Source organism: Physeter macrocephalus, chromosome 4 (assembly GCF_002837175.3).
Source record: "Physeter macrocephalus isolate SW-GA chromosome 4, ASM283717v5, whole genome shotgun sequence".
NCBI lineage: Eukaryota > Metazoa > Chordata > Mammalia > Artiodactyla > Physeteridae > Physeter > Physeter macrocephalus.
Genome location: NC_041217.1, coordinates 116785854 through 116813339, shown reverse-complemented (window position 1 = coordinate 116813339; position 27486 = coordinate 116785854). Strand labels below are relative to the sequence as shown.

At 41.9% G+C, this 27486-nt stretch overlaps 1 protein-coding gene across 1 annotated transcript in view; it reads left to right on the top strand.

The window, feature by feature from the left end:
- Positions 1–27486, top strand: part of AK5 (adenylate kinase 5) — a 244602-nt gene that overhangs the window by 161989 nt on the left and 55127 nt on the right. Inside the window, exons 9-10 of the mRNA XM_007111492.2 lie at positions 17655–17697; positions 19875–19919. Coding sequence (XP_007111554.1) covers positions 17655–17697; positions 19875–19919 — 88 coding nt within the window. The remainder of the gene's footprint in view (positions 1–17654; positions 17698–19874; positions 19920–27486) is intronic.

Genomic DNA, 27486 nt, shown 5'->3' with positions numbered 1-27486 from the left:
CTCCGGAGCCTGTGCTCCGCAACGGGAGAGGCCACAACAGTGAGAGGCCCGCGTACCGCAAAAAAAACAAACAAACAAACAAACAAACAAAAACCTGTTTAGCTTCAACAAAAAGGTAAACTTATTATAAAGCTTTGGGGACCTCTTGCACATCCAAAGAAGAATGTACCCAAGCACTTGGAACAATGCTGAATTAGGTGCTGAAAGGCCATTAAGAATTTCCCTCCACTGTATGTCTGCACCCCTCTATGCATTACCTTCTTTACTCTCTTTGCAGACCTGTTTCTTTTGCTAGTCGTATTTACATGGTGGTCTACCAACTGGTCCAGCCAACACAGAAGCCAGTCTCTCTCCATCTGAATTCATAGGGAAGGATGTTAATTGTCCAAACTAGGTTTGGGTGCACTGCTGATCCAGTCACCGGTGGCTAGAGTCACATTTTAGGGGCAGGATGGGGGCTGAGCAGAGAGTCCAATAAATGTTCATTGCATTGAGAAAGTATAGAAGTGCCACGAGTTAATGAGGGGGAGCCACTTACTATGTTCTATGTTCAAGACACTATGGAAGATGAAAAGATAAATAAAATTCACAACTAACTGAGAGTATGATGTGGTGTGCACTATCACAGAGATATAACATGCTCTGTGAGCACATCGGAGAAGGAGATTAATCCCAATGAGAGGAAGGAGAGAGATTCTTGAGTTGAGTCTTAAAATGGGCCTTCTAACAAGAGGAGTTGTAGGAAGCTAGGCAGGTCATTCTAGGTAAAAATAAAAGGCTGAGTATCGAGGTTGGAAATGGCTGTGCACACAAGGGAACAGCCAGGAGGGTATGTGGGAACAGACAATGACACAGATGAGCCTGGAGGGGTGTTGTTGACTGGCTGGCAGGTCCAAATCCTGATGAAATTTCTAAGCCCTCTCTCTCCCCAGGACATATTTTTCTCATTTTTCTCATTCATGAAAGCAAAGTGCTGCCACTTCAGGGTCCTGTGGAGAGAGAATACTGATAGCAGGCCAGGAAAAAAAAAGCAACAGCTCAAGATGACCTTTTTTAAAAGCTCACTGCCACTTTCAGTAGGTGAAAAATGGGTATCTGCAATTCACTGAAGGCAGTGAGTAGTCTGTTCTTGAGTTGCTGTGGCAACTGCTCAATTAAGTGAAAAAAAAGGAAGAAACAAATGTACTCTAGTTGTTCTTGAGCTTAACATTCTCTTTTTAAAAAGAAAGAAAGAAGGTAACGTGTGGTGAGATATTTTCCCCAAGTCTTTCCTAAGACTCTGCGCCTCACTTTGCATTTCAAGTAGCTTGTCCTGCTTCCCTCTCCCTGCCAAGCCAAATGCTAGGCCTGCTGTCTTCGTGGTTGGGAACGTGAGCCCCAGATTTCATCTCACAATTTTCTGGGGTAACATTTGCTTACATCCAACTTCCACGGAAGGCCACTTCTATAGATTTCTATTGTTAAGGTAGTGGAGTGGATCCTGTAAGGGAAAAGTAGGTGGGAATAGTGGGTGGGTTCTAGCACCCCAGACTTAGAACATTAAACAAGAGATGTGACTTTTCTGAAGACACAAAAAATAACTCCTGCCTGATACACTAAGAAACAAAGGATATAATAAGAGCAGCTTAGATGTGTACAATAATTTGCTATTTATAAAGCTTTTCATTGCCTCATTTCCTCTTAGCCACCACCCTCTGGCGTGGGCATTGTTCTCATCACTTTAGACAGAAGGACACCCCTAAGTCATGGTTCAGGGAATGAACTTAATGCAACACGGAACCAATCATGTCACGTGCCTGCTAACAATCCTCGATGCCTCTCTGCCCTTTGTTCCTGGGGTGAGACCTGAGTCCTCACCGTGGCCCTGAGGCCCCACAGGATGCCTCAACGCACCATCCTCCCAGCCTCCCGACTCTGTGTCCAGCCCTGCTGGCCTCCCGCGGCTCCTCTAGGGTGTGGTCTGCTCCTCCTTTGCAGCAGCTGAGGACTCTTCCTGCTGGGACAGGCTTGTCTTTCCCCACCCACCGTCCCCCCTTGCCCACTTGGCCAACCTAGCGCCCACTCCCTGACCCCAGTGCATACCAGAGCTCCTGTTCTAACTTTCCTAAGACCCTGTGTTTTATATAGATCCATATTTAATATACATTTCTTTATGTGATTATCTAATTAATACATCTCCCCAGCTAGACACGAAGCTCATAAGCGCAGGGACCATGTGTGTTTGCCCACCCAGGCCAGTGCTCGACAGAGCGGGCCTCGGTGTTGAATGAAGGCCTCACTGACATGACCAAAAACGCCCAGCAGTTTGGACTCAAACCCAGCTCCTAGGAATCCTGCGCCTTTCTTAGCATGCCACCCTGCGTGGCAGGTGTTAGAAATGGAAACATGCTCCATTGGGTAAGACACTACACAAATATGAGACATTGAAATCTAGAGAAAATACAGTGTGTTCTGTGGGACCAGATTAACTTAGATGTGGACATGTGTGGATGCATAACAAATAGTAACTCCTGGAATATGTGCTAACATAACTCCTGCGTAGAAAATAATGTCGTCTCCTCTCTTGTTCATTCATAGATCGGGAAAAGCTCACTGGGTCTTTGTATCTGATCCCCTGGCTCACGTCCAGAGGTGTGACATTGACACTTGCGTCACCCCTACCCCCAGGCCTCGGTTTCCTTTCTTGTAAAGCAGGGGTCCTGATTCCTCCTGCGCAGGGTTCCTGAACATACGACCATGAGTATCCCTCTTTCCACCCTGCAATCTCTTGCACAGGGCCTGCTGCTGCGTAGTGAGGATAATCAGAGCAGAGACAACACTCGGGAAGGCCAAGGCTGACAATGTACGTGTGTATTTGTGAAGCTAATGGTCAAAACCTTGTCTTACCTGAGCTTCCTTTATCTCTGCTTTGGCAGTTGTTTCTTTTTTCTGCGCAGCATTCTGTATGAGGGACTGAGCAGTAGTAAAGAGCAGGCTGGCTTCCTTGTCTCCTGTATCTGGTTTGCTTTTTGGTAGTGGGTTGAATGTGTGCTTTTCCAATATGAGGTCATCAGTACCTTTTAAGTATTCCCCAAATACTCTTTGTCAAAGGTTTTTCAAAAGATTATAAAATGTTTGTCTTTTCCTCCTGTGGAACTTTGTACTAAGATTTTAAAACAAAGAAGTGATATAAAGTACAACGTGTTCCAGGAGGCTCACAGCTAGTTCACTCCAGAAAACAAACTTAGCTGTCTTCTGCATTGTCTTGGGAAAGTTATAACAGAGAGCCCAAATCGACAGGGCAGAGTCCTTGGGATGAAGAATTTCCAAATACTGTTTCAAAATAAGAGGTGCTATGTATCAGTGAACTACTGCTGTGAAACTGCCCAGAATTTAAAACAACATCCATTTATTATTTTTCTTGAGACACTAGCGTTGACTGAGCAGATCCACTGATCAAAGCTGGACGCAGTTGGACTCAGCTCTCACACATCCACAGTGTGACGGTCACTTTTATGTGTTAACTTGGCTAGGCTATAGTCCCCCATTATTTAATCAAACACCAATCCAGGCATTACTGTGAAGGTATTTTGTAAATATGTAAATAATAAATAATATTATAATATTATTTATAATAATAATAATATATAAATAATATTTTGTTTATATGTAAATATGGTTTAACATCTACAGTCAGTTGACTTTATGTAAAGGAGATACCTTTTTTTAAACTGAGATATAACTGACATAATATTGTGTTATTTTTAGGTATGCAACATAACGATTTGATATATGTATATCTTGCAAAATGATCACTGCAATAAGTCTAGTTAACATTCATCGCCACACATAGTTAACAAATTTTTTTTCTTGTGATGTCTTTTAAGATCTACTCTATTAGCATCTGTCAAAGATACAATACAATATTGTTAACTATAGTCACCATGCTGTATATTATTACATCCCCAGGACTTATTTACCTTAGAACTGGAGATTTGTACCTTTTTGCCACCTTCACTCATTTTGCTCATCCCCCAGCCCCACCTCTGGCAACCACCAGTCTGTTCTCTGTATCTATGGGTGTTTTTTTTTTTTAGATTCCACAAAAAAGTGAGATCATATAGTATTTGCCTTTCTCCGTCTGACTTATTTCACTTAGCATAATCCCTCAAGATCCACCCATGTTGTTGCAAATGGCAGGATTCCCTTTTCTATGGCTGAATAATATTCCATGTGTGTATATACCACATTTTCTTTATCCATTCGTCTGTCAGTGGACAGTTAGATTGCTTCCTTGTCTTGGCTATTGTGATTAATGCTATGATAAACATGGAAGTGCAGATATCTTTTCAAGAGAGTGATTTCATCTCCTTCATATAAAAACCTAGAAGTGGAATTGCTGCGTTGTATGGTAGCTCTATTTTTAATTTTTTGAGGAACCTCCATACTGTTTTCCATAGCAGCTGCACCAATTTACATTTCTACCAATAGTGAGATTATCCTTGATAATATGTGTGGGCCTCATCCAATCAGCTGAAAGGCCTTAAGAGCAAAACTGAGGTTTCCCTGAGGAAGAGGAAATTCTATGGTCTACAGTGTCACCTCCTGCCCTAGAGTTTCCAGCCTGCCAGCCTGTCCTCTAGATTTCAGAACTGCCTAGCCAGCCTCCACAATTGTGTAAGCCAATTCCTTGTAGTAAATCTCTGATAGATAGAGATAGAGATACATAGGTAGAGTTATAGCCTGCTAGTTCTGCTTCTTTATAGAACCCTAACTGGTCAGCTGCTGGCTCAGCCAGGGCCCGGCTGGTCTAGGATGGCCTCTCTGGGATGAATGGAACTCTGTTCCACATGGCCTCCCATCCTCAAGCAGGCTACCTCAGATTCATCCTCATGGCAGGGGTGGGGGACCAAGGGAGAATGTGGAAGCATGAAAGTTTCTTGAAGCATAGCCTCAGAAATGGCACACCAGCACTCTTCCTCATTCTATTGGCTGAAGCAAGTCTGACTGGCACAGATTCAAGGGCGTGGAATAAGACTCACCTCTCAATGAGAGTATGTGCAAAGTGACATTGCAAGGGCAAGAATGCAGGGAAGAGAGAAAATGTGAGGCCACAGTTGCCACTAACCTATCACAGACTGTTTGATATGATGATGCAGAAAAGGAACAACATCAATTATTTTGTAACAATACACACTACTATATATAAAATAGATAACTAATAAAGACCTACTGTATAGCACAGGGAACTCTACTCAGTACTCTGTAGTGGACTATATGGGAAAAGAATCTTTAAAAAGAGAGTGGATATATGTATATGTATAACTGAATCACTTTACTGTACACCTGAAGCTAACACAACATTGTAACTCAACTGTACTCCAATAAAAAAAATTTTTCAATTATTTTGTAACAACCAATATGCCTTTTCCCTCTTTTTTTTTTTTTTTTTTTTTTTTGGGGTACGCGGCCCTCTCACTGTTGTGGCCTCTCCCGTTGCGGAGCACAGGCTCCGGACGCGCAGGCTCAGCGACCATGGCTCACGGGCCCAGCCGCTCCACGGCATGTGGGATCTTCCCGGACCGGGGCACGAACCCGTGTCCCCTGCATCGGCAGGCGGACTCTCAACCACTGCGCCACCAGGGAAGCCCCTTTTCCCTCTTTTTAAGGCAGTAAAACTATAAACTAAAATATTCAGAGCCTTAATTTTCTCACTTGCAAATGGAGGATAGTATAGCCCACCTCATGATATTAGCATAAGAATAATGAGATATCTGTGAAAGCAACCACTGTAGTGCCTGGCAGGAACTCAACAAATGATACTTCTCTTTGATGGTAACACTTGAGCACCTACTGCATGCTAGAAAAGAGAAGGCAAATATATTTGAGGCACAGGACTGGACATTTTTTTAAGTGTTCTTGTAGCATCATTATGCATAAGTAGAATCAATGGATAAAGAAAATGAATGCATATACAATGGCATATTATGCAGCTGTAGAAAAGAAGAAAATCTTGTCATTTGTAACAACCAGGATGGACCTTGGGGGCATTGTGCTAAGTGAAATATGCCAGATAGAGAAAAACAAATACTGTGTGACCTTATTTATATGTTTAATCAAAAAACAAACAAATTCATACGTACAGAGAACAGATTGGTGGTTGCCAGAGGTGGGAAGTATAGGATCAACAGGTTCAAACTTCCAGTTAGAAAATAAGTAAGTCATGAGGATATAAGGTACAGCATGGTGACTATAGCTGATAACACTGTACTGCATGTTTGAAAGTTCCTGAGAGAGTAGATCTTAAACATTCTTATCACTATGAATGGTAACAAATGCTAATTAGATTTATTGTGGTATCATTTTGCATATACAACTATCATTATGTTGTACACCTGAAGCTACTATAATGTTATCTGTCAATGGTGCCTCAGTAAGAAATATTCATAGATAAAAATTATTTTTAATACAAAATAATTATTTGACAAAAAGCTTGGTCAGTATGTGGTGATTCCAAAACAGTGTTTGAATTTGCAAGGAAAAAAATCACTGTATGGATACAAACACAACCCAAACCCCATAATTTGTCTCCATGGTTTTGAATTTTCTTTTTTTTTTCTTTTTCTTTTTTTTTTTTTTTGCGGTACGCGGGCCTCTCACTGCTGTGGCCTCTCCCGTTGCGGAGCACAGGCTCCGGACGCGCAGGCTCAGCGGCCGTGGCTCACGGGCCCAGCCGCTCCGCGGCATGTGGGATCTTCCTGGACCGGGGCATGAACCCGTGTCCCTTGCATCGGCAGGTGGACTCTCAACCACTGCGCCACCAGAGAAGCCTAAATTTTCTTATTTTAAAGGCACATTTAGAAGCTATGGTTTTAAATGTTGGTGCCCAGGTTTGGGAATCAGACAGACCTGAGTTCGAATCTCAGCCCTCACATTAGCTCCATGACTCAGGCACCTCCCTTAACCCCTAACACACAGCTTCAAATATGTAGACTGGGAACGATAGCACCTTTTTCAGTAGGCTGAAAATGAGAAAATGCCCAATATATGTAGTTATTGTTATCATAACCAATATGATAAAAAGATGGAAACATTAGTTCAGGGTTTAGAATGCACTGAAATGCTTTTGTTTTGTTTTTTTTAATAAATTTACTTACTTATTGATTTTTGGCTGTTTTGGGTCTTCATTGCTGCACGCAGGCTTTCTCTAGTTGCAGTGAGCGGGAGCTACTCTTCACTGCAGTGTGCAGGCTTCCCATTGCAGTGGCTTCTCTCTTGTTGCTGAGCATGGGCTCTAGGTACACGGGCTTCAGTAGTTGTGGCTCGTGGGCTTAGTTGCTCCGCGGCATGTGGAATCTTCCCAGACCAGGGCTCGAACCTGTGTCCCCTGCATTGACAGGCAGATTCTTAACCATAGCACCACCAGGGAAGCCCCTGAAATGCTTTTTTAAAGTTGTCTCCACTGCCTACTTCACCTGTTAGCACTTTTCCCCAAAAAAACTAGCTCTGCACATCGGGGTGTTATCGCACCAGTAGGTTGGGGTGTTTAGAGACACAAATTCTGTACCTGGAATAGTCTGGAAGTTTATCCGTGAACCATCGAACTTGCTGATCTTAGTCTGTCCCCAAAGACTGTCAGTGCAAACAGGTATTACCACACAGGGTAGCATTAAGTAAACAACTCACAACTTAAGCGGATGATAAGGAATATAAAGGAATCATAATTTGTAATGGAAAAGCAAGAAGAGCAGCAACAAAGCATCCTTCCTGGAAACTGTAAGACTGCCAGTTTCAGCACATGTACATGCCAGACCTGTATAGCAGCCAAGTGCTTAGAGTACTGAACTAGAGTCCTCCAAAAGCTCTAAAAACGTGCTGATTTTAAGTCTGGATTCTGAACATTATTAACCTTTAATAACTTCTGTATCAAATTAGTGGTAAATGCCTTCAGGTAGAGGCAAAAACTGAAATTCTATATACTTGCACCATTGTTCACCCAAGAAAGGATTTTGCAACTGTGGATAAATTCAGTAGGATTCAGTGAGGTTGACTGCACATAACCTAACTACAGTTGGCTTAAACAATTTAAAAGGTGGTTTTCTCTCTTAACCACAGTCCAGGGATAAATGGTTGTGGGGTTGGTGCAGCAGTGGCCACACACGGTCAGACCGGTTCCCTCTTTCCTATCTGCCCTCCTCGGCGTGTGGGCAGACCTCCCTTCAAGGTCGCAAGATGGCAGCAGTGCCTCCAAACAGCGCTTTTCCCCACACAACCATTTGCAAAACTGGAATGGGTGAGTGAGGCTGATTCTCTCCGTGTGTGTCCCTCTCTCTTCTGAATAGGGAGGAAATCTCTCCTCTGAAGCACCGTCCCCCCAAAGATTGCTTTTTACATCCTTTTGGCCCAGATTTGGCCACAAGCCCTCAACCATCATGCAGAGGATGGGAAAGCAAGGATTTGGCATTTTCAGCATCCAAAGAGGGAGGTGGCTGCAGCCTGCAAGAAGAAGGTGGGCTGTTGAGTAGGGGTCTAGGGGTGTCTGCTGAAGGGCTTAGGGGGGAGGGCAGAGGAGGTGGCCCTGGCAGAACTCTGGTGCCTTCCATGCCACCTCCACCCAGAGTGGCTCCATTCTTCTTCCACATAGAATCCTGCTCAAATAAAAGCTTCCGTGGATAAACATCATCTGTAACCCTTTGCTGCAAACTCAAATACCTAATATACTAATACCTGATATAAGTCAGTGAGTCAATATTATTTGTTCACTATTACATTCCCAGCATCCAGAATAGTTCCTAGCATATAGGAGGAGCTTGTATTCATTTCCTATTGCTGCTATAACAAATTGCCACAAACTTGGTGGATTAAAATAACACAAATTTGTTATCTTACAGTTCTGGAGGTCAGAAATTCAAAATGGGTTTACAGGGCTAAAATCAGGGTACTGGCAAGATAGCATTCCTTCTGGAGTAGTTGGGGGAAATCCATTTCCTTGCCTCTTTCTGCTTCTAGAGGTTGTCCACATTTCTTGGCTTGTAGCCGCCTTCCAGCAATGGCATCACTCCGACATCTTCTGCCATCACATCTTCTCTGATTGCGTCCGTCCTGCCTCTCATAATGATTCTTGTGGTTACATTGGGGCCACCCAGATAATCCAGGATGATTTCCCCATCTCAAGAACCTTAACTTAATCATATCTGCAAGTCACTTTGGCCATGTAAGATAACATATCCACAGGTTCCAAGAATTAGGAGGTGGACATCTTTGAGAATGTGCATATCATTCTGTCTACCACAGAGCTCAATAAATATTTGTAGAATTTGTTGAACGAACAGTAGAATCTCAGCATTGGAAGCTGCTTTAGACAGCATGTAGTCTAACCTCTTACAAGGTCTAGGAATCTCCTCACTGGCAGATAGTCATTCCATGTCTGCTTGAATACTTCTGGTGCTGGGGGCTCTCCACCTTCCAAATTAACCTTTCCACTGTTGGACAGCTATAGATCTTAGATATGTAGACCTTTCTTCCTTAGGTTACTTCTGCCCTTCTTTCCAGAGAAATCTACACATTGTGTCTTCTCTATGACTCTTCTTCCCCAATTTTGGAGAAAAAAAATGACTTATTGTCTTTATCATTTACCAATCTTCACCTAGCACATCTCCATCTCAGTAACTGGGGTTACAAAAAGATGAAAGACAGCCTCCAATCTTCAAGGGGGTTATTGTGAAAGTGAATCCTACACATAAGAAGTTAAATAACAATACAGTTAAATGAGTTCATCCATGTTAAGTGCTCAGTACTGTGCCTGGCATGTAACAAGTGATCCAAAAATGTTACCTGCTCCTGTTGCTGTTATTACCATTCACGGATGCTCTGGGTCAAATTACTGATGCACCTGGAGTTCGCTGTTGCAGCAGTGACTGGAGAAGGCTCAGGGAGGAGGAGGGATGGGAGGAGAGGCAGAATGTAAACAAACTCAGGGTAAAGGGGAAGGCATTCCACGCTGGACAAACACAGAAGGCAGGTGTTCAGAGGCCAGATTAAACAGGTCAAGTTCTAGGAAAGTTAATAGATTTATTTATCTCATGTAGGGTTTATCTTAACTAGCTTGGGCAAAACAGCATGAACTTTATCCAAGTTGTAGATAGCAGCCGTAGATAGCAACTGCCCCGCAGTCTCTCCAAGCTCTCTCCTCCTGAACCCTTCCTGGGACTTGTAGAGACTTAAGCCCCATGGTCTCAAGCCTAGTGATTGCTTCTAGTGGTAAGAACACTGCTTTCGACCTACCTCTTTGATTCCCAACTCCAGCCTGGAGATCATCTTTAGCTCCTCTTTGCTCTATGCTTCACGGCCACTAACTAACCCTGTCCTGCTCCTCACTCAGACTTACCCCCTAAAACCTCAAGGAACTGAACACAGACATTGAAGTTGGAGAATAACGAAAGTGAGAGAAGTAGAGGCAAGGTCAGAGCTAGACTGTAGATGTATGGGTGGTCCATGGAAAGCTGTTTGTTGCATCTGTAATAGTGATAAACACGAAGTACTTCAGGCCACCGAGAAAGCAGGGGGCACGCCCGTGACAAACAGAGGACTCAGAAGGAAGAGGAATCAGGAGGAGTTCGCAAGGAGTTCTTCCAACCCTCCACTTGCTCACCCCACCCAGATATGCCTTCTCCCAGCCTTACTTCCTTTTTAAAGAAAGATGGTGGGGCAAAGGATGATGAATGATTCTGTGCAATATTTTTCTCACTGAAAAACACATGAACAAACATACAGTATGCTTTAATCTAATCATCTGATTTTCCATTTTGGTGAGACCATCTCATAAAGAGCCTATATCCTCATAGCATCTACAAAAGTACCCAAAACAGGCCAATATGCTCTGTAGTTCCCAATGATTGACACTAAGCTTTGCCAGTTTATTTCTGTTTCATAAGGAGTCAGAAAACAAAAGTGGTAAAGGCCAAATAACTCTCCTTGGTAAGACTCTAGTCAGGTGTGACTTTATGGCCAACATTCACTTTAAATGAGATGAAATCAGAATGAGAACTTTGGTCCCTTCTTTAAACCACCAGCCTTGCAAAGCCCTAGGGCCAAATCTGGCACATGAAGCCAAGACCAAGTGTTTCCTCCGTACTCTTCCAGCAATGAGTTGAGTTGGACGTATTTTTGAGATGATGAAAACAGGAACTTACAGGAAAACATCAGGGAAAAACTTCTTTCTTTAAAATTTCTTATTAGAGACACGAACATTTCAATTTATACCTAAAAGAAGAAAAATGCCATTCCTCCTCAGGAACCAGATCTGTAAACCACTATTTAAAGTAGTTCATGTAGAGAACCTTCAATTTAATAAGATGGGGAAAAAGCTAGCCTAGCATCCCCTATATTTTTTCCTCCCTGTTTACTCAATTATACAAGTACTTCCACAGCAAGACCTCTAATTGTGTAGACTTCAGTAAAAGAGAAATGGAACTTGCTGTAAAATAAATTATTGGGTGTAATTAAATTACATACCACTTCCCATACTTTTTTTTCAAATTGCCCATGACTTTAAATGAAAACATTTTTAGAAAAGAACTGTAAACACTCAAAGCATTTCTCAAGGACCATTCTCCCTTCTTCCTGCTGATACAATGTAGGTATTGTTCCATTTTCCAATATTCTCCTGCTGAAGATCTGAGGAATTTCAAAACTTCATTCACCAGTAAAACTTGAGAGTTCCATTTTCAAATCACTTGATGAGCAGGATCCAGTTTCAGTCCCTCTTTTAGCAGATGAATCCATATTCATCTCTATTCGTGTGACACTATGAGCGTTCCCTACCCTTGTGTAGTGCAGTCGCTCGATACACTCTGTCCTCCTGCACTTGACACACAGACAAGTCATCATGCTCCTTCTGGGGCAGCAGGAGAGGTGTTTAGAACACGAGCTTGGGAATCAGGAAACCCCACTGGCTGGAGCATCCTGCGCAAGTCACATAAGCTTTCTGAGCCTGAGTTTCCCCATCTGAAATATGGGAAATAGCAAACCTGCTTACCCGCTAGTGTTTTCTGGAGGATCAGATGAAATCACACATATTACAAACACTCCAAATATTACCCAAATAGCAGTTCCGATAACCATTTTTAAAATTGTTTATGTGAGGTGTTTTGTTGTTTTTGTTCCTTAGCAGGCATAAAGAAAGAGAATCCAAAAATCTCATTTTCAGGCTCCAAAATGGGGAAATGCTATTATTTTATTTGTTCTTTTTATTTTTTATTTTATTTTATTTATTTTTTTTATTTGTTCTTTTTAAATTATTCTTCTTTCCTGTTAAGACTTTGGTTCTCAATAAAGATGAACCCTTCTGAGAACTGCAGGGCATTTTGTGCCTCAACCCCAGCCCTACTTCCCTGCTATTGCTTCTTATAATCAGAGATAGTGTCTTTAGACAAATTTAAATAGAAAATCCTCATATGCTAGCATTTCATGGTTCATGATTCTTGCAGAATTTGGATGATCTGCTTAGAACTAGTTGAAGTAAGAAAAAGTTAGAAAACACTGCTCCTCACATTGTCTCAGAAACTACAGAATCTCTTTGAAATCAATCTTTTCTGGATTTTGCAAAGAAATTAAAAATGGATTGTTATCTGTGCTCAGTGCCAGAGAAAGAAAATAGTTTTCTCTTTGCAGTATTTGTGAATTTTAGGGCCAAAGATTAATCTTTGCTGTGACATTTCATTGTTATTATAAAGCCTCTTTCTCATAATCCCACTTGAAGCTATACACATTTTTTATGCCATGAAACACACGCATTGGTTGTTGTTTTTTTTTTAATTTATTTTTTGGCTGCGTTGGGTCTTCATTGCTGCGCGTGGGCTTTCTCTAGTTGTGGCAAGTGGGGGCTACTCTTCGTTGCGGTGCATGGGCTTCTCACTGAGGAGGCTTCTCTTGTTGCAGAGCAGGGGCTCTAGGTGCGTGGGCTCAGTAGTTGTGGCTCGCAGGCTCTAGCACGCAGGCTCAGTAGTTGTGGCGCACGGGCTTAGCTGCTCCGCGGCGTGTGGGATCTTCCCGAACCAGGGATTGAACCCATGTCCCCTGCATTGGCAGGAGGATTCTTAACCACTGTGCCACCAGGGACATCCACACACACACTGTTTAATACAAACGAGAACTAGGAAAACACTCCCAAAACGACCTACTACTTCCCTCTCTTTCCCAGGGGAGGTTTTGTTTTGTGGTCCCCAAAAGGATTTTAAAAATCATCACTGTCTACTCAAGGAGGGGCAGTAGAGGATCTGATGACTGCCACCCCCCCCCCACACACACATAACAGTAAGAGGATGCTGATGAGGAAATGTAGCTTGGTATCAGGGCACTGAGGTCAGTCCTCAGCCCAGCTCTGCACAGCAGTGGAAGCTCAGATACATCCCAATCCAGTGGTACAACAGAACTTTAGTTACATCATTCCTATCAGGGTTGCAGCAAGGATCCAGTAAGATCATATCTGTAGAAATGCTGCCAGAGCTGTAAAGCACTGTTTAAGTGTCAGCTTCATATTATGACAAGATCTGCTTGTGACAGGGCCGCTGGTCCCATAACCAGGAGCAGATACTATGCTCACATCAAAGCAGAATGAAGAACGAACTTAATGCCTTATGATTGGTGAACCATCTATGAAGCTATGTTGTTTTGATCTTGCCCACCAAAAATTCAAGGCACTGGGAGCGACAAAACATCCATATCTCAAGGTGAAGATAATAGGACCTGTGATCCAAAAGGAAAACACACACACCAATTAGCTGCTCTTCCTACAAAGAATATCAGAATCCAGCCTTGCAGAAGTAGTTGCTTGCCTACAGATCCACGCAGGGAAGTAAAGTTGAACGCAGGTTGCTTTTACTCTCCTTACGGCTCTGGCTTGACTGGGAATGAGGGACAGAGACCAAAACCAATCTGTAGTCCAAATCCAGCTTCCCCATAAAGCCACCAATCCTACCCTGAGGCTCTAAATGTGTTCAACAGGATTCTAGATTTCTCACAATCAACTACCAACATATTATCAAATACCTAGCACCAAAAAAATGTGGCAACCTGAGTTGGGTTTTGGGAGCTAGTGGTTTTGCTGCAGCCTTTCCTACCTTCACCAGTATTAACAGCGTCATTGCAGGCTGTGTCTGGGTTCCAGACTAGTGAGTCACAAATGGCACTTACATACATCTGTGCCTGTTTTTGTACTACCTCCCTTTGTAAGTTTCTTCATATTTGGTATGTCGCTTCATGCCCCCAAAGCCTAGTTTTACACTGCAGAAGGTCTTCTATGTCTCACTGTACCCACAAAGCCTAACCCCACATTCAGACTTCCAGGCAACAAAGGGCTGAGTGGATGGAGCAGCAACAAGGTAAAAGGCTGCAACCCCCAGAGGCACCCACAGGTACCCAGGGTGGAACTCGGTTGTTAGTGGGTTGTGTTTTCTCCAAGAATGCCTCACAGAAGATGCAGCTACAGTGGAACCAGATATAAACACCTTATCAGCCATTTCTCCAAGAAGCTTATCTAACATTTTGCACCTTATATAACTGACATTCTGAAATTAATGCCTCTTGTGCAGAACACACGTAGCATTTGAAAAGAAAAAAGATAAGAATTAGGGCCCCCGGAGGCTGTATGATATTTTTTCACCAAAACCAGAAGTGTTTGCCTTTCACTGGTTGTTTCATGTATGTGTGTGTGTTTAAGATGTCAGATAAATTTTATCTACAAAAGATCAATTGTGAAGTTTATTGAGCATCACTGGAAAATAACACCCTGCAATCAAACATCCCATTTACCTGGGTTTTCATGTCAGTGAGTGCAGTGCAGCACTTTCGTGATGGAGTTTTTGACGGTTGCGTCTATGCTCCAGAAACTTGTTCGCTATCAACGCATTCACGGAAATGAAGCTGGGGCTCATCTGAAGCACTTGGGCAAACAGAACAGAAGACTGTGAATAAGAGCTGTGGATAAAAGCAGGTCAGACTCAAGAAGCCAAATAAAGGTCAGAAAGGCCCTTTTATAACCTGGTGCATTGTTTTATGAATTCAGATTAACCCTGATCAAACTCCAAGACATGATAGCCAGGTACAAGAAAGATCTGTTACAGTTTGGTCTATAAGGTGGGTGTAAGTCTGATAATTCAACAATAGTATCAAAAATTGAGAGAAAAGACCTCATGGTTTCCTCTTAACGTTACCTGAATATATTCAATAGCTGTTTGACAAGCAATAAGCAGAGTCTGATTAAACGATTCTTTTCCAGCAAAGGCTATCGAGCCTCTTTCTATGTAGCTGCATCTTAGGCAAACATATTAATTGCTTCAGATAGGTCCCTGTCTCAGGTGGGCTTCCCTAGAAGCAGAGGCTAAGATGGGGATTCTTTGCAAGTGTGTTTGTTATTAGGTGTGCTCTTGCGAGACAGGGAGAGATGCAGGATAGAGCAGGGGAGAAGCCAGCTGGATATTAGCTTCAACTTGATCTCAAGGGGACCACTGGGGAACAACTTACACCAGAGTCATCCCAGCTTGAGGGAGGGACCAGACTCCTGTGTGCTCTTAGCAGCAGCTGGGGGATGGGTGTACCAGCCAGGTGAGCTGCAGGACACTAACAGGTCCACTATGGCAGCTAAGATGATGGGACTAAATCTGTAGGAGCCAGACTGTGTGGTAGGAGATGTGGTTCTCATCCCAACCCTGGCCTCACTAAGGACATGACGATATGGCCACGGGCCCCTCACATGGCCTCTGCAACTACCTATTTCCTCATCTGTAAAATGGGAGAGCAGGGGTGGTAGAGTTGGATTAGACGATCCCTGCACAATGTGAAATGCAATGATTTCAGTAAGGGAAGTGGGGGGAGGCTCACTGAGGAATAGTGGATGTTTTTTTCTATTCACGGAGAGGAGTTCATTAATGTAAATGTGTCCCTGAATAACTAGTCCATAGAATACTCTTCCCTCACCTGGAATAGCTCTGGATACACAGGCAAATCTAGGAAGACAAGCAATAAAGTTGCCCTGAAGGCATATGTTCTCTATAAAGGATGGCAAGGCTCTGTTTTCAGACAAAGTGCTTTTGTGGCAGTTTACCTAAGGGGAGCATTAATACAACCAGGCAACCTCATTTAACTGACTCCTGTTTCAAAGCAAATTAGAGGCAAGAGGCTGGAGTAAAGCATGAGCCAGACGCTGTCCCTGAAAAACTACACAGCCTCTAGGGAGAGCAGTTTGGAAACATCTATCAAAATTATAGGGCTTCCCTGGTGGCGTAGTGGTTGAGAGTCCGCCTGCCGATGCAGGGGACACGGGTTCGTGCCCCGGTCTGGGAAGATCCCACATGCCGCGGAACGGCTGGGCCCGTGAGCCATGGCCGCTGAGCCTGGGCGTCCGGAGCCTGCGCTCCGCAACGGGAGAGGCCACAGCAGTGAGAGGCCCGTGTACCACAAAAAAAAAAAAAAAAAAAAAATTATAAATACATTTATTCTTTGCCTGCACAGCACGCTCTCTGGGAATTTATCCTACAGGTATATATGTGCGAAATGACATTTATATGAGTTTATTCATTGTGTTACTTTTTCAAAAATAGTCCAAGATTGCAAACAACTCAATGGTCCATCAATAAAGAACTAGTTAAAAACAATAACAACTATGGTACCTTCCATACAGTGGAATACTGTATAACCCAAGAACATCTGTACGGATACAGAAGATTCTCCTGGATATATTGATAAGTGAAAAAGCAAAGGGAAGAACAGTATTATCAGATTAGTATGTATATTATAAACACATATGTATATATAATATGTTTGCTTCTTTCTGTGTAATGGAGGTAATAAGATCATATAGTTATACTCAAGTGTATCCATAGATATCTAGAAGTCAGTTTTTGTGTACCTGGAAAGATACCCCCAAAAAAACTTCTATGAGTGGTAATCTCTAAGGGATGAGGGAATGAGAAAATGGGATGGATAGAGACATAGGTGGGAGTGAGAAATCTCACCAATGCCCTTTTACAGATTTTCTTTCTGGATTTTTTTCCCAACCATCATGGGTTTTTCTGTAAGGAAAATGGAGGAGCTGTTTGATTAAAAAGTAAAATGGAGATTTAAAAGGCAGGCATCAATCAAAGCTGGTCATTCCAACCTCCCTTATTTCATGCTTTCATTCAGGGATTGGCAAACTGAGGCTGTTGGTTAAGTAGCGAGACCATATGGCTCACAATGCTGAAAATGTTTACTATCTGGCCCTTTCCAGAAAGTTTGCCAAGTCCAGCTGTAAATCATGGAGTTGTTTGTAAAATAGCTGTACTCCTCCTATCAGTGAGCTTCAAGTACTTCTATCAGTTTTGTCTTCTTTACATCAGCTTTTCTGACCACAGAGAGTTATGCACCAAGGAAAAAGGCAGGATATTGTACCCATTACAAAGAGCATGAACTCTGGGGACAGACAGCCCAGGTTTAAATCTGGGCTTTGTCCCTCACTACTACGTGGCCTTGGGCAACTAACTTCTTGAACTCAGTATGGTTTTCATCTGTAAAAGCTGGGTAATAATGGTACCTCCTTCACAGAGTCGTTTGGAAGGTTAAGTATGTTAATGCTGGCAAGAAGTTTAGTACAATGCCTGTTAGTATTATCATCTAATATTTTGATTTTTTATAAACAGGGTGATGACCAGTTAAATGTGTTTGAAGAAGACACCATAGGAGGTGAGTTTTCTTTACTGATCAGACCAAAGTTGTCATTTTAGTAGCTCTGAGCATGTCTTTTTTATTAAACACCACTAAGAGATAATAATCTACCAACAGCTTGTACTTTTCCCTTAGCCAGGGAACATGATTAAGATTGTGACTCTTTGGATCTCTCCCCTCTTGGTCCATGTAAAGAATCAAAGGGACGCCTTACTAAGAGATGCATTTCCTCATTGCCCAGAGAACATAAGCCCCAAGACGCTCAGTGAAGAGAGGATGCTCTGGTTAAAATGTTTGGAAAACACAATACCCAATCCCCTTTGGAAGATTCACATATATAAGAGCACAGCAAGACTCCCACATGTCCTGTAGAAAAGAGAGCTGGCTATCTTTAATTCACCATTCTTCAAATTGTATTGGAACACAAAAGTCTTTTTCCTGCATCGTGGTTACTACTCTGCAGTGTACCATTGGGATGCAACCTAAGAAACACCCAAATTATACTGCTTCATAATTTTGTCATGTTAAAAGCCTTGCCAAAACTAAAAACCCAAACATAATTAGCTACACATGGAACTGAAAATAGATAAAATTATGTGAATTTGAGTTTGTCCAAAAAAAGATAAGTTTCATGATTGCCCTAGAAAAAAATACCTTCTATCATTTCCACTCTGTACTAACTGTTGTTATAATTATGGTCCGTGGAAATATATTTACATTGACTGGGAGCATATGCAAGTAAGTGAATTGGCTTTCTAAATAACCCCAGCTCTAGCCCTGCTGATCCATGAGCATGAGGTAGTAGATAAAGTGTCATTTGATGATAATGGCAAGAGCAGTATGTAAAAATTGCAGTCACCAAATGACATGATGGTGATTCATGAGGAAAAGGCACATAAACACGAGCCAAGTGCAAATAATCAACTCAGTCCCAACTGGATGGGGATTGATTGATTGCTGAATAAAGTTTCTTTTTTTCCTGGTTATAAAATTAACACACATTCATGTGGAAATTTTTTTAAGGTAGAAAATAAGAGCCATCTAAGACCTTATGACCTCTAAGTAATCATGGGTAACGTTCTGGTTTATTTTATTGCAGTGTATTGTCTATATACCTATTTTTACATAGTTGAGAATACACGTGTATATACAAACATTATCTCCAATATTTTGTACCTATCATAACATAAGCATGTTCCTATATCATTAAAAACTCTCTATAAACTTAATTTGTAATGACCACACTGTATGAATGTACTATCATTTTATGAATGTACCATCATTAATTTTTAAAAATAACTAGTAATTTTTTTTAAACACCTATTTTTTTAAACTGGAATAAGATAACCATACTACTACTGATACTAATACTAACAATAATAACCACTTTCCTAGATTGCAACTACATTAAATGTTGCTCAGCTTCATAAAAGTAAACTAGAAGAAAAAAGTAAACTAGAAGTATGGAGAACATGAGATGAACATTTGGCTCCATGTGTTAAAAGCATCAATCTATCTGCATTTAACAGAAAGCTCCAGAGAATACTCGATTTTTCCAGTCACCATGGACTACTCTGTAAAGAGACTGAAGCATCTGTTTGATTTCAGAGAACAATAACAAAAAATCCTTTCATGTGAAAACCAAATGGTTCCAAAGACCCCCAAATTCACCTCTTTCCTCTGTTTCCAGCTCTTTTTCCCTTGTCTCATTCTTCTTCTACCCCAACTCAATCCTTCATGCCCTATTCCCTCTCTCTCTGTCGCTCTCTGTCTCTATCTCTCTCTGGTAGAGTTGGGCCTTTCACTCAACTAATAGTGGATTCCTGCAAAAATGTAGCATTGTGTATATAAATGAACCACTTCATGACTACCTACTACATCACGAGACAACTGGAAATCTTTTAGGGCTCCACAAACTCTGCAGAGTTTCGCACTTTGCCAAAAATCCTTAATCATTCCTTTGCCTTAAAGCAGTGGTTCCCGAGATTCAGTTCTTACTCACCACCTTCATGACTTCTGTTTTATCTCTATGCTATCTATTCTATATGTATTATATATAATACTGTATACTATAATACATAATGTAATAGTATATATTATACTATACTATATACTATATAATACTATATAGTATAAAACCAGGGTTTCAATACAGTTTTTCTTTCTGTATAACTTAAATTATTCTTATTTTAAAGGTTTCACAGAAGATTTGAGAAAGTGTAAAATTATTTTCCTGATTGGTAAGTAACAGCCCTCAAATTTTCAGATGTAATTGCTCATAATAACAATGTGGTAAGGAAAAAAGACTACTCATTTCTCAACCTGTTTTGAAGTCTTGGCCCTTTTTTAGTCAAGATTACACCCCCGAGGCTTCTGGATCATTCCTTTCATTTATACAGTTTTATATTACTTTGGCTTCGTATCTTTTCAGCATAGACAAAGCAGGACTCTAAGGAATACCAAACTCCTGAGTTTAGCTCTATGATAATAAAATGCATTATAACGCCACGGGTAAAAGGATGCCTATGTCTGTGAAAATCTAACACCTTTTCTGTTTGAACAATGACCTGCTCCTCCCTAAACTAAATACATCAGTAACCACATATTCAAGTATATATTAATAACCATACGCTGCATTCCATACAGCTAACAACAAAAACAATCTCGTTTGTTTGATGCCCTAGTACAAAGAAACTCATTGGGAAACAAACTGTGGGATAAAATTCATTTGGGGTTAACCAGCATTTTCTGAGCACCTATTATGTTCCAAGTTATCTCCTTTAATCCTTACACAATCCTATAGGTTGGCGGTCCATCCCTATTACATATCTATTACACAGACAAGAAAAGTGAGCCCCAGAAGGTTAAGCAGCTTCTCCAAGGTCACAGAGCTTATTAGTATGAGAACCAGATTTCCGGTTTTTCCCTTGGGAATAAATGGGACTAGTTGCACAGCAGTTACAATTACATAGAATAGGACAAAATATCATCAGATCACCTCTCAAAACTTAGTGCTTTTCCCTCTAGCTAGTCAAGTCTATAGAAAAGTTGATACACTCACTTAATACTGTACATTTTTCAGAAAATACCTATTTATATTCAGAAATAATGAAAAGGTCCACGCCTCCTCAATGAGTGGCGAAAAAAATGGTTATCAGCACCCTAGAAATATACTCAGATATACTTAGAATCTTGCACCCTAAAGTCAGGATTCTTCCTTGGAAATCTCTCAGTAAACCTCCCTCATTGTCAGATGAAGAAACTGAGTCACAGAGAATTTAAGGGGTTTGAGGCAGGCCATTCAAACAACTGGTGGCAGAGAGGAGACCAGGGTCCATGGCTGTGGTTCCCCATTTCCGGGCCCTCCTTACCCCACCACTAAGTAATGTGGGTTGTCACACTAGACGGTCCCCCACATTTAATCATCCACCAACTACTTACTGAATATTGGACCCATGCTGGGCAGTGAGCAGGGATCAGAGAGTTTCCATCTTACAGGAAAAGGAGAACTAATCAGATTATTATCACAAACCTTGCAAAGCATTGGGAAGGAAACAAAGAGCTGAAACAGCGAGTAAGCAGGGTGAAACGTTTGGGGTAAAAATGGGTGATCAGGGAAGGCCCTGTGAAAGTGACATTTAAGCAGGGAACTAAAGGAAAAGATGGATGACTGAAGGGTTTAGTGGGAGGTGAGAGGAAGACGAAGTCTAGCCAAAGTGAACAGCGTGCCTAAGCAGTGAGAACTCTTGAGCTCAACTGAGTTCTGTTTCTGACCTGCTTGTCTCTAGTTGACCTTAGCCTTGGGAACTGGATGGACTATTGCCGCACTCCGTTTACATGCTTTTCAGAAAGTAAAAGTACATTATGTCTACTCCTTACTGAAAAGAAACTCATCATCATAATTTCAAAGAAAATTCCCCTTTCCACACAAATTTTAATCAATTATCTTGGCATCTAGACTATACACAATAAATTATACTTTCTGTCCAGCTTTTATCTTAGAGGCCAAATTAGGAAAAGGGGAGACTCTTTAAACTTGAAGTTCAGGAATCCGAAGAATGAGGCTTTATTATCACACAGCAATCTGTGTTTTTAATAATGTGGTCCCAAAAAAAGCTTTTTAAAATAGTACAGCATGTTTTGTGGTTGTTGTTATTGTCTCTAAGAATAATATTATTTCAGATTTACCCATTGTTTGGCACCATATTTGAATTTTGAGTGTATTTTCAAATATTGCTTCTATCTAGCCAGGCCTAAAGATCTCAGCTCACCTGTTACTAAGCCCTGTGCCCTTCAGAAGGTGAAAGAGCACATATAAAATCTGGCATCAGGACCTCCCTGGTGATCCAGTGGTTGAGATACCGTGCTTCCGATGCAGGGGATGCGGGTTTGATCCTTGGTCGGGGAACTAAGATCCCACATGCCATGCGGTGCGGCCAAGAAAAAAAAAAAGTCTGGCACCAGACAAACCTTAAGACCCTCCAGGGTCCACAGGCCACACTAAAAACTGCTGCTCTGAATAAAGGTTTTCTTTTTTTTATATCAACCAGACTCTCCAGTACTTCAACTTGTTAGTCAGTCACTCTTCTAGAAAAGAAAGATTTCAGCTTACTGTTTGGGCCGTGTACAAAGCAACTGCAATAAGAAGAAAAATGATGGTTCTCCTTCTAGGCTATTTACTGGATTCTGCTTGAAAATTAAGGCTTTAGTTCTAAATATACTTAAGCCTTGAACAACATGGGTTTGAACTGCACAGGTCCACTTATACGCTGATTTTTTTCAATAATAAATACTACAGTACTACCCAGTCCAGGTTGGTTAAATCCACGGATTCAGAACCATGTATCAGCAGGAACCAAGTATTCAGAGAGCTGGCAATAAGTCATACATGGATTTTTGATTGCAGGGAGGGTTACCACCCCTAAGCCCCGCATTGTTCAAGGATCAACTGTACTTTCTCGACAGATGGCAGGATGGTATTTTGAGGCTGTATTATTGCAGGTCAATTTGAAGCTCATAAAAATACTCGGGATGTCCTCGACACACCCATAGCAGGTTTGATGAGCTTTAATCAACAACAGTCAGCTGATTTCAGTAAAGTAAGTGTGGTTTTGTCTACATGAGAAGATGGCTGAATTTGTCGTTTTTCAAATTATTGTCCTGACAGCTACCGAGACAGTATTAGCCAGAACCTAGGTTGACATCTTCACTGTTAGTCTTAAGATAATAATATTAATATTCCTAAAGTATCCTGGTTTAAAGTCTCCTGGTTCCCTTTTGCCCACAGAAGGGTCCAACTCCTTAGTCTGGCCTCCAAAGCTCTCTCCCTGCTGGCCTCAGTGTGTCTTCCCCTTTTCCCACACAGGAGTCTTCAGCCCCAGTCTCACCTGCACCATTATTGTCTCTTGAACTTTCCTCGGCTTTTGTCAGTCCTCTCACCTGAAATGTCTTCTCCCCTGACTAATCATGCCCCAAGGTCAGGTTTAATTCTTACTTCTCTGTGCAGTCTTCTCTGATCTCCAGCCTTCCTCCTCTGTGCTTCTCCATCCCTGTGTCTGCATCACGCATTTAGATGCCCCAGAATGACTAGAACAACAAATATTTGTTGGAATAATGAATTCTTTAGGAAGCAGTGTGATCAGTTTCCATAACTGAAATAGCAATTGGAATTCCTGGACCAGAACTGACAGGCTGCTTCTGGCAGGATGGTTTTCAGGTAATTATGAACCTAACCAGACGCTTCTTACACCATGTGGCTGCTGCCTTCTCACGGAGAACAAGCCACACAACTCCTCCCCATCCCAAGCTGCTGGTACTTCCTGCTCATTTGCAAAATAGTTTTAAGTGGGGACAAATAATTGCACTGACTGCCATCTGAGTCAAAAAAATGTTCAGAGAAAGTGTACCGTCTGGATCAAAGGGAAAAGTGACAAGGATGGACCTAGTTGGCCCTTTGAATGTTGTGAAAATTATTGCCTCTCTGTTCATGAAGAAGGCAGCTCAGTAGCTATTTATAGAGAAATGCCTTCCAAAGAACAGACAAGAAATCTCACAGGATAGGGCCTAGTGATCAAAAGGATTGAAAAGGGTTCTATGGTTGTTCACAAACAAGATATAAGAATTGTGCTGGGGACTTCCCTGGTGGCGCAGTGGTTAAGAATCCGCTTGCCAAGGCAGGGGACACGGGTTCGAGCCCTGGTCCGGGAAGATCTCACATGCCGCGGAGCAACTAAGCCCGTGTGTCACAACTACCGAGCCTGTGCTCTAGAGCCCGCGAGCCACAACTACTGAGCCTGTGTGCCACAACTACTGAAGCCCATGTGCCTAGAGCCCGTGCTCCACAACAAGAGAAGCCACCGCAGTGAGAAGCCCGCGCACCGCAGTGAAGAGTAGGCCCTGCTCGCTGCAACTAGAAAAAGCCCGCACGCAGCAATGAAGACCCAATGCAGCCAAAAATTAATTAATTGATAAATTAAAAGAAAAAAAAGAAGAACTGTGCTGATGTACAAGACTGGGACGCAGTCGTTGCCGAAAACAGAAAATTATTTGGAAAATGCAAAAATATCTTAAAGAGCCTCGTGACATCCCATTAACAGGCTCCTACAGTTTTTCACAACCTTTTCTGGTACATTTCTTTCCTTTTTTTCTTTTTTTAAATCTCTTGATCATTATCTTGCTATTATCCAATCTATTTTGGCTTCTTTTTCCCTTCTCTGCTTTTCATGGCCTGCCTATCCCCGAAATGTAACATAACCTGAATTCCCATTAATTCCTATCCAAAGCCTTGGTAGAAGTTCTTCAGTTTGGAAAATCATCTGACTTTACAGGAGAAGTGTGAGACTAATGGCATAATGATCAAGACATCCTTCAATGGCTGTAGCTTTCAGTGTAGCAGGAACACAGAGGACCTTGTGCACCTTGGCATTGCGGCTGATCCACCGCTTTTAAGTAGTAAGCTTTGACAGGTACTTGTATAATATTTTGTGTTATTCTGTGCATTTTTTCACCACCGCACAACTAGTCCTATTTATTTCCTGGAGGAAAAACTAAAGAAATGAGAATTTTTGCTTAAAACTCAATATCTCAATGCCTGTCATTATCTTATTAAGGTCTATTGTCATTTCATAGTTGCCCTGTTATTAAAGAACTATGAATACATCTAATTTTTAGAGAGTATTTCCTTGGAGATCAGGTTAAACATTTTTGGTGGAACTGACTCATGTGTTTGGTCAAATTACAAATGAAAACGAAATCTGATTGTTTTAACTTGATGTAGCTATGATAGAAGCCAATGTTTACTGAACACTTACACAGCAGGCACCGTACAAAATGCTTTATAATGTTATCTTACTTAATGCTTGTATCTGCTCTATGGAGTATTATGGCCATCCTATTTTTCAAGTAAGACGTCAGAGAATTAAGTAATTTACTAGTAAATGATGGATCCAGGGCTTGAAAGCTTGGATTTTATCATTAGCAAAGATGCTGCCAGTTGTTTTCCTTGAAGTGACAGGCTCACTTCATTACTTTTCAAGAAAATGTTTGCCAGATACTCAAGTCTGAAAAACCATAGTTTTATCTGTTATTCAGTCTTTCAGAAGGTAAAAATGGCGTTCAATTAAAAATCAGCTAGTTCAACAACTCAAACGATCACCCAGTGCTTTTCTTGAGAAAACCATTAAATGTACCTGGCTGTGCTGAAGTGCCTTACGCATCTTCCCATTTTGTCTCACAAAATATTACAATAATATGTACTTAAGGTCAAAATTAAATTTTTCATTGCTTCATCAAGAGCATTCTTAAGTAACAATGGCATTGTTTTCTTTCTTTCTTTCTTTCTTTCTTTCTTTCTTTCTTTCTTTCTTTCTTTCTTTCTTTCTTTCTTTCTTTTTCTGTGAGTTCATGGTGGTGAAGAATACTAGAATAATTGGCTTTGATTGGCACCGCAGGTTTACAGCCATTGCTTTTGCACCATCAGTGAAAAGCAAATAACCTCTTAGTATTGTAATAAAAATAGGGGACCGGAGTCTGTGGACCACACTATGAGAACCCTAGGGTTAATTGGATTTGGGGGTGTGTTGTTGGGCAGCTATATGAAACCCCAGACTTAGCGTTTGGGGGATCTTGGAGGGAAAAAGTCCCTTGTGCCTTGTTTTCACTTGTCCTTTCAAAAGCAAATAACCGGGACTTCTCTGTTGGCACAGAGGTTAAGAATCTGCCTGCCAATGCAGGGGACACAGGTTCAATCCCCGGTCCAGGAAGATCCCACATGCTGCAGAGCAACTAAACCCGTGTGCCACAACTACTGAGTCCGTGTGCCACAACTACTGAGCCCATGTGCCTAGAGCCCGTGCTCCACAACAAGAGGAGCCACCGCAATGAGCAGCCCGTGCACCGCAATGAAGAGTAGCCCCCGCTCACCGCAACTAGAGAAAGCCCGAGTGCAGCAACGAGGACCCAAAGCAGCCAAAAATAGATAAATAAATAAATAAATAATTTTTTAAAAAAGCAAATAATCTCACAAATGTGAGGAAGCAGTTAGGGGAAAGGTGTGCATCTACCAAAAGTCCCTGTTTCTCTGTGGGCCTGGAAAAGTTCTGAACGTTTCTCTGTACCCCGTGGTGCAAGGGATGCCTGAAAGGAAAGTCTGGGTGCTAGTCAGAACTGGCAAAGAGAAATGCATCTGGAGGACCAGGAGGAGACTCCAGAAAAGGGGCTGAATGGAAGGTGGAGGGGACACACCCCAGGGAACCAACAGCACCGGTAAGACCAGGACTGAAGGAAGGGTGAAGAAAACCCTCCAGATGGGAGACAGCCCTGACTTGGAAACTGAACTTTGAGCTTGTCTAAGTCCACCTGGGCTAACAAAATACCATAGACTAAAAAACAGAAATTTATTTCTCACTGTTCTAGAGACAAGAAGTCTAAGATCATAGCACCGACAGATTCAGTGACTGGTGAGAACCCATTCCTGGTTCCTATACAGCCATCTTCTCACTGTGCCCTTACATGGTGGAAGGGGCTAGAGAGCTCTCTGGGGCCTCTTTTATAAGGGCACTAATCTTATTCATGGGGTCTCCACCCTCGTGACCCACGCACCTCCCAAAGGCCCCACTTCCTAATACCATCACATTAGACTTTAGGATTTAACATAGGAATGGGGGGGGACACAAAGAACTGGACTATCAGGGTTATCAAAAATTATTGGATTAGGCTAAGAAAACCCAGCCTAGACTTGGTTGAGTTTCCATTATGAAGAGAAAACAGGCAGCTCGTGAGCTAGGCTGAGTTCACATAGAGAAATAAGTTTCCATCTGACTCCAAAGCCTGTGGCTTGCCCTAACTGTGAAATATCATCCCTGCTCTAGACACAGCCGTGTGATTGCCACAGCTTTTTCTCCCCTGAAGGGCTGCAGTTACTAAGGGCCCCTTTGGCACTCACCCTGGCCGATACCTGTTTTTCAAAGTCCAGGCCATTCAGGATGGAAGTAACGGGAGACACACTGGGCCTCTTTCCAAGACAATCTCAAATATATTTACAAAACAATGGGATATCTTCTAACGTTGGAGAAATGCAGGCATTGTGTGCTATGAACCTACTTAATTACATAAACCTTTTCACTGCAAAAAGCTCTAAGCATGTTTGACTAGAACAAAACACTTGCTTCATTTATACAGACAAAATTAATAAACTTTTATCAAGCGCTCACTATACTTAAAGAACTGTGAGGTTCAAAAAGACATTAAACAGGGCTTCCCTGGTGGCGCAGTGGTTGAGAGTCCGCCTGCCGATGCAGGGGACACGGG